Source organism: Hippocampus comes, unplaced genomic scaffold, assembly GCF_001891065.2.
Source record: "Hippocampus comes isolate QL1 unplaced genomic scaffold, H_comes_QL1_v1.1 scaffold122, whole genome shotgun sequence".
NCBI lineage: Eukaryota > Metazoa > Chordata > Actinopteri > Syngnathiformes > Syngnathidae > Hippocampus > Hippocampus comes.
The window spans coordinates 3878015-3886069 of NW_017842059.1; the positions used below are offsets into that span (position 1 = coordinate 3878015).

General features: G+C 40.1%; 1 protein-coding gene across 2 annotated transcripts in view; it reads left to right on the top strand.

The window, feature by feature from the left end:
- The window catches only part of snx19b (sorting nexin 19b), a 27000-nt gene that overhangs the window by 6163 nt on the left and 12782 nt on the right, over positions 1 to 8055 (top strand). The window contains exons 5-11 of one of the 2 annotated variants that reach the window (XM_019861469.1): positions 607 to 805; positions 957 to 1057; positions 1163 to 1282; positions 2252 to 2376; positions 3303 to 3396; positions 3512 to 3671; positions 4597 to 4738. In XM_019861469.1, the coding sequence (XP_019717028.1) occupies positions 607 to 805; positions 957 to 1057; positions 1163 to 1282; positions 2252 to 2376; positions 3303 to 3396; positions 3512 to 3671; positions 4597 to 4738 (941 nt within the window). The remainder of the gene's footprint in view (positions 1 to 606; positions 806 to 956; positions 1058 to 1162; positions 1283 to 2251; positions 2377 to 3302; positions 3397 to 3511; positions 3672 to 4596; positions 4739 to 8055) is intronic. The other variant, XM_019861470.1, reaches the window with a different exon arrangement.

Genomic DNA, 8055 nt, shown 5'->3' on the forward strand with positions numbered 1-8055 from the left:
ACACACACACACACACACACACACACACACACACACACACACACACACACACACACTGAATGTATGTATGGTGCCTTGCAAAAGTATTAGCACCCCCACTTGAACTTTTGACCTTTTGCTACATTTAGGTTCAAATAATGATATCAAATTGGGGTTTTTTCGTGAAGAATCAACACCAGGTGGAACACCATTGTGAAGTGGAACTGAATTTATTAGCTATCTTAAACTTTTTTTACAGATAAAAAAATTGAAAAGACATCCGAAAAAAAGAAACAAATATCTATATAGATAGAATTTTTTTCTTTTTTCTTGTGAGAAGCTTTCTGAAAAGACTATCAAAATATATACAAAGTAATGGTAGCTGAATTGCAATAAACAAGATGGATAGCAAGCATCTTAAAACCTCAATACTATGAGCTGCACACCACAGTATCACAAAAGGGGCTGCCTCATCTTGTTTGTGATCATAAGCTGCTTGAACAAGTTGGGCAGAATGTACAGTATACAAATTGCCTTCTCATCGTCTGTTTTTGTGGTGACTTATGTGGAGGAACATTGACCAAACAGTGTGAAACAAGTTGATGCTGAGCTCTGTTTGTCTTTCAGTATGAGACGGCAATGGGTTGTGAGAACCCAGGGCGCGGCCATCCATGCTCGGAGGACGGGGACACGCCACACCCAGGTTTTGAAAGTCCATCTTCCGTTCACCCAGTGGCCTACCACATGGTCAACAGACGATACAGCGAATTTCTTAACCTACAAGCGCGCGTGGAAGAAAGAACAGAATTAAAGAAACTCATCAAAGGTTGGTTAGGAAGCGTCTTCTATTTTGAAGAAAATGGCTGTTGTTAAAAATGTTTGTGCACATGCACAGCGGCTTTCCAAATACCATGCAAATATGATAATGGTGTCGGCATGTATAAATCACTTCCAAATTGTCCTATTACCTTTTGAAGGTGTAAAAGGCCCAAAGAAAATATTCCCAGACATGCCCTTTGGAAACATGGACAGTGACAAGATCGAGGCCAGGAAAGGAATGCTGGAGACATTTCTAAAGGTCTGTAATACAGTTTGATTTGATTAAAATCCAAAAGTATTTTGGGGCACAATGTAATGACGACTGGTATTTCATCATTAACACCTGTTTTCAAATTTCCCCCAGCATCTTTGTGCGATTCCTGAAATAGCCAACAGTGAACAGATGCAGGAGTTTCTGGCTCTTAATACAGATGCCCGGATTGCCTTTGTCAAGAAACCTTTTATTGTTTCACGCATTGACAAGGTTTGTTGGTGGTCATTTCATTGCAGTGGCCATACCTGAAGAGTTGATATTCACACTATGAATAATACAGACTCTGCACTCATTTAACTTTTTTTGATATTATTATTATTATTATTATTATTATTATTATTATTATTATTATTATTATTATTTTTATTATTATATCATGTTCTGTAGTCTGGCTAGACATAGATGCACAAGACTGAACAGTAGTTGTTATGGCCGCATGATGAGACAAATGCTATTAAAGTGCCTTATTTTGCCTTTTTGCCATTAAAATACCGTATTGGCCCGAATATAAGATGGTGATTTTTGCATTGAAATAAGACTGAAAAAGTGGGGTCATCTTATATTCGGGGTCTAGACATTATACCCATTCACGACGCTAGATGGCGCCAGATATCATTGAAGCGAATGCTGAACTCGACTCCACAGGCCACGTGACCCCTGTCACGAAGAATAAAAATAAAAATAGCGGTAGCATGAAGAAGAAAAATAAAAAGTAGCGGTAAGAGAGAAAAGAGAAAAAAATAATAGAAGAGATAACAGAAAATAGAGAAACATAGTGACAATCTGGAGAAAAGTGGGTCGAAGATCAGCCAGGTCAACCGGCAGCTGAGGAGAAGTTATGATGTAATTTACACTTTAGTTTACATATTTAAATGTTCAGATATTAAGATTTGAATGAGGCAAAATAACATGCTTTTTGTCTCAAATATATTGTTATAATCATTTGTTTCAGATGTACTGTAATTATTTTCTGTATAAAAATTAATTTGGTGTTCAAAAAGTCTTTTTTCAAACTTGAGTCTTGAAAAAGAGGGGGTCGTCTTATAATCAGGGCCGTCTTATATTCGGGCCAATACGGTAATTGTCACTCGAGTGAATTGTCATAAATGCAATATCAAGAGCTGGATGAATGCACACGCTACAACGTTTGTTAATTTTTAAGATTGTATACTTACGCAGATTGTGGTGAATGCAATAGTGGACACTCTGAAGACAGCCTTTCCTCGTTCAGAGCCTCAGAGCCCAACTGATGAAAATGAGGGCGAGATGGACGGTGGCAAAATTGATACCGACAAAAAGAGCAGGTATGTGATTGCGATGTGAACGCTAAGACCTACAACGTAACAAATGTCACTTTTGAGAGAAGTGTACCATAAGATTTGCCGCCTCCTTGCACTGCTGAGGATTGAAGAACATATTTTTGAATTCGTCTGATTTTTCGATGTAATGTATTATTTATAATCTCTCAAGGGGTAATTCAACAGGTCATTTATTTGACTGTCTGTATGGTGAGAGTCAAGCAATAACCCAAATGTTATTTTGCACTGAGAAAATATGGTAAACGTTTTCATGGCAAATGATAGTAACCCCCATTTTTGAAGGGATTTGATCCTAAAGATGTGGCTTCCTGGCCACAAGTGAGTTATTCCTCTCCATCAGTTAGAGACAAAGCCATGAACAGAAAAAGTAATGAGAAGACAGAGATTTGTCAGTCTGATCTATAATGAGAAGACAGAGATTTGTCAGTCTGCTCTTGTTTGAGCGTCTATTTTTATGTCTGAGGATTGGTGTTATCTACTCACATTATATCAAGTCTGCACATACCGCCACATGCACTACATATTTAACCTTTTCGGGGACAGCGGTTACTAGAGTGGACAGCTATTCACATGTTGTTTTCTTTTTATATTCATGAACCTTAATGTCACGGTTGTGAATCGACCACTACAATGGACGCTTATGTGTGTTGCCATCCGCTTGCCATTATTATTTTTTCCATGCCCAAAGACTAATTAAAACACTTGAGAAAAAAAATCCCGAAATAGGTTGTTATAATTTCTGCATGAAAAGGTTAAAGTCGTCCAATGTTCATTCGAAGATGTGAACTGGACTTCACTTTTTATTTTCATGACACTGTCAAAATTATATTTACGTTGGATTAATTTACTATTAGCTGTTTTGTGACATTTTAAACATGAAGACAAAAGATTTTCTTTCCCCCTTCTCTCAGGTCACGCCTGAAATTCTCCAGCAAAAGCATCCCATTTATGAATGGCTCAGATGTCAGACCAACTGTCTTGTTTAGCTCGGACCAAACTCATACAGTAAGTTATTGATTCATTCTGACTGGTCCACAATGGCGTTTCATTGTTTTGGTACACCATAAAACCTGTTTGGTCTTTGGTAACGTTTTTGTCTTTCTTTGCTGTACACTCACAGGTGTTTAATGGAATGTCTTTGGAGGACCTGCAAAATTTTATCGATAAAGAAGAGAATCTGTCCCTCACATCACTGCCAAAGTGCGGGAACGAGACGATTGTTACACAAGACGGAAATTGCCAGCATGACTCTGCCGTCAGAAAGCAAATACTAGGACATGGTAAGGCGTGTTTGTTGTTATCAGAAAGACTTCAGACAAGTTAACCATGCATAAAATGGACCACAATAGGACTCTAATAGGCACATGCCAGTCCACATTTATTCTCCTAGCTAATTTGGGCTTCATTTGTCAATATAGACCGGGGTTACCAAAGTCCGGTCCACAAGATTCCCTTTCCAACCTTTTTTAGAGGTCTCCCCCTTCCAACACACCAGATTCAAATGATCAGTAAGCTCTGAGAATCCTGATAATGATGCTGATCATTTTAATGAGGTTGTTGGAAGAGGGAGACCTCTAAAAAAGGTTGGAAAGGGAATCTTGTGGACCGGACTTTGGTAACCCCGGTCTATATTGACAAATGAAGCCCAAATTAGCTAGGAGAATAAATGTGGACTGGCTGGATGGGGGCTCACGAGGACTGGACTTGGCCACCCCTGATATAGATTATTCCAGAGCAGATTACAACAGATCCCTCAGTTGTGCCACACATTCAGTAGATAAACCTTAAAGAGATGCAGTCTTGGAATTTGTGCACATGAGGGCAGTATTAGCAAATAGATGAAGTGGAGAAACCATGGCTCCACTGAACAGTACATACTAAGTTTTAATGGCATGCTCAATATCTGGAGCAGTATTTTTATATTTGACCGCAATAATACTAATAATGCTATACATCATCATCACCACCTTAAAATAATGGCCTGAGTCATATTTTAATGCGAAATATTTTATTGCCTTCAACATCTCATGGTGCTGGCCACCTATGCTAAAATCGTCTCCCTCCTTCGTTAAACAGAGTACCGGTAGTCAGTTGTGTGAAATCCTAAATAAATATGATGTGATCTGTATTTTGTTCAGTTGTTTGTGTTTTCTGGGGGAAAAAGGGCCATTATTTTCGGAAGGTGACAATATGATATCTATGCAGCGGGCACAGGTGCAGCTGAGATGGCACTGGCGGATGTTGCTTTGAACATCATGTGTCTGCTCATGAGAGAGCAGTGGAGCTGGCTGTGCACTGAGAACATTCAAAGGACCATCAGGCTGCTCTTTGGAACCCTTATTAACAGGTAATGTGAATATCGGCATGTTGAAGTGCCGCTATCAAGACAATAAACAAACTTAGTAACAAGCAGATTTTATAATTATACTGTAGAATAGACAAATGAGTCTTTACCAGCATGTAGATTAATTGAATTGGATGAGCCAAATGAATAAAATAGTGTCTGTATTATTATATATATTTTTTACATACAATTTAATGGCATTGATAAATCGCCTAATCTTTGACATCACAGTTCCAGTAAATCCCCCAAAATGCCACAGCAAGGAAAATTCAATTGATGACAGCAAGAAAAGCTATGAGCTAAAGTGGTCCTCTTGCTTGATTTTTGGCTAGTAAATTGGATTTAAAAAAAAAACAAAACAAAAAAAACCAACAGAATTTCAAGGTGAAAGTATATTAAAATACTGGAACGTTGATTACAGTCATAACTCACAGGGATCATATTTACATATATTTATGTACCGGTAATGATTTAAACTGGTCATCTGCTACATTAATAGCAACTTCCACGTTGCAATTAAGGTTAAGCACTTTAAGCAAAACGTATTAAGGGTCATGCTTATTATACATATGGACATAAATGTTAATGGCTTGTGGTTATGGTTACTTTTTTAGAGATTAACAGCATGATACGAGAGCAGTACACACTTAAAAGAGCTGGCATGAGCAACTTAAATGTTGGAAGGTTCCACAATTGGGCTACCAAAGAGGACCGCCAACTTCCTAAACACACATATGATAAAAATGCTATTTCAATAAGGACAAAATATGCGTATATGCATGTTTTTAAATTGAATCAATGTACAGAAGAGTATTCTGTTAGATATTAATTGTCAAATGTGTACTGTATATAAAAGGTCCACTCCAACTAAAAAAATATATATAATAACCACCCACTATGGTTTTTCTTTTTTTTTCATGTGCATGAAAATTCCCATCGAAAGATGGCCAAAATAACAAAACAAAACACCTGAACGGTAAACCATCATCCGCCATTCGTCACAACAAGAGTTTTTTTTGTTTTTTTTTCCCTTCCCTGCTATAGCGGATTCCAGCTGGTATTTAGTCCAGGGGTGGCCAACCAGTCAGAGACGAAGAGACAATTTTTTTACTGTGTTACTGCAAAGAGCCACATCATACCCTTCCTCACATCATTACCCCCCCCCACACACACACACACACACGCACGGACGCACGCACTCACGCGGGTGCCCACCAGTGCACTCGCGCACATATGCACACACACCATGATGAGCAACAGTCGGAATGGGCCGAAAATGAATGAAAGCTAAAGATACAAACAAAAGAATCTTTTTTTTCCCCACCCATTTCCTCCTCCCACCCCTTGCGGTTGACTTGGGACCAGTTCGCTGGCTCCCGGTCGATTCTCATCGACGTATTGGGCACCCCTGCCTTAAAATCAGAGGTAATTCGCCGACTAGCTTAGCTCTTAGCGCCGCTGCGGCTCGCGAGCCGCGGGTTGGCCACCACTGGTTGAGACTTAACTTTTATGTTGGATCACTCTTCACTTATATAGGTGCTTTTTAAAGTTGTTTTTTTTTTCAGAAAGAAATGCTGCAAGCCATATTAGAACTCAGATGGTAGACTTTGCCAGTTTGGGATATGAAGACACGTTTTTGCTAGTGGAGATTCCACAGAGAGGGAAGATGTTCATGAGCCAAAGAGACATCAGAATCAAAATCTGATTTATTGGCCAAGTATGCAAGAAACACAGAAGGAATTTACTTCCCAGTTTCAACCCGTTCAGAGGAACAAAGACAAGACAGCAATAACCAGCAGGAAGGGGAGGCGGGGGGCGGGAGGGGGGCGGGCAGAACAAGAAGCTTGATGGGTCACTGTTAAGCGCCTCGATATCTTAGATGTGAAAGGAAACAGTCTGGAAGAAGAGGGAAAAAAAACGGACTCCAGCCATTCTCCTCAATGGGAGGATGGTTTGAGCCAGAGATAAAAACCTCAGCAAATGTAGCGTACGTTTAAAAACACAGTACAACAATTCTCAAGACTTAACATAAATACGTGAAGATTTTGACATTGCACCTGGGAGGCAATTTTTACAGTTGATGAAAATGGAATAACTGGGCCCTCCAATGTTTTTCCAAAGTTAAGCCATTTTAGAGGAGCTTGATTCCATTTTTGAAATGTTTTGATGATGTTCTATTTTTGAGTTGTTATGAAAGGCTGGCACGGGGGTCGACTGGTTAGCACGTCCGCCTCACAGTGCAGAGGTCGTAGGTTCAAATCGGGACTCGGCCTTCCTGTGTGGAGTTTTCTCCGCCGACTCTGTTTCCCCCCACATTCTGAAAATGGTAGGTTGATTGAACGCTCGAAATTGTCCCTAGGTGTGAGTGTGAGCGCGGATGGTTGTTCGTCTAAGTGTGGCCCTGCGATTGGCTGGCAACCAGTTCAGGGTATACCCCGCCTGTTGGCCGAAGACAGCTGGGATGACTCCATCATGCCCGTGACCCTCGTGAATATAAAGTGGTTCGAATTTTGGATGGATTTGTTATAAAATAGAATGAAAACATTGAAAAACGAGACTTCTCCCAACTGCAGAAATACTGTACATTACAACACCAGTGACCCTGAAGAAGTATTCCCGTCATAAACTACCCAAACATTTGCTTCTGACAGGTATGTCAAATAGCTGCCAGTAAACTAATATGCCGACAGTGCTGTCCACTTCTGGCCTTCAAGTCGAGTCGTGCGACCCGATGCTCCCTCGGGTGTCGGTGCAAAAATATTGTTGCTTCATTTTGCTAAGGCGTCTGCTATTTGAAATAGTTCCAATGGCCAAGTATGACAGGCCTTGTGCTTTTGTTTGACCTCGTCTATATTAGGCAGCAGTCTGTCAGCATTGCAGTGGCAGCTCTGTGTGGCAAGTTTTTCCTCTCATTTGTCATATCTTTGTGCAGCACAAACGAGCATCTTCCCCTCTCCACAATGCTATTTGGGAGTCAAAAGCAACTGGAATCATATTGCTGTTGTGTACTTGCTTTTAAAGTAGCCAGACATTTCAAGGCATAAACAACATTTTTTAGGTTGCAGCTAATGGTGTTCCTTGGCACTGCGTCGTGCCCAAGTCCCTTACTTGCTTTGGAACACTGTTTGCAGCTGTGGAGTCAGCCTGGCTTGTTGTTGTTCTGATCATAATTTCACAACGTGATTTTTAGAGCACCCACTTTGGGATGGACTGCGGTTACATGATACAGTTGCCTAAATGTTAGGCTCAATCCTGGCACAAACCTTCAACCTAAAAGTAGTTCTCTTGGTCTCAACCTACTGTAGTAGTTCTTGCACCCC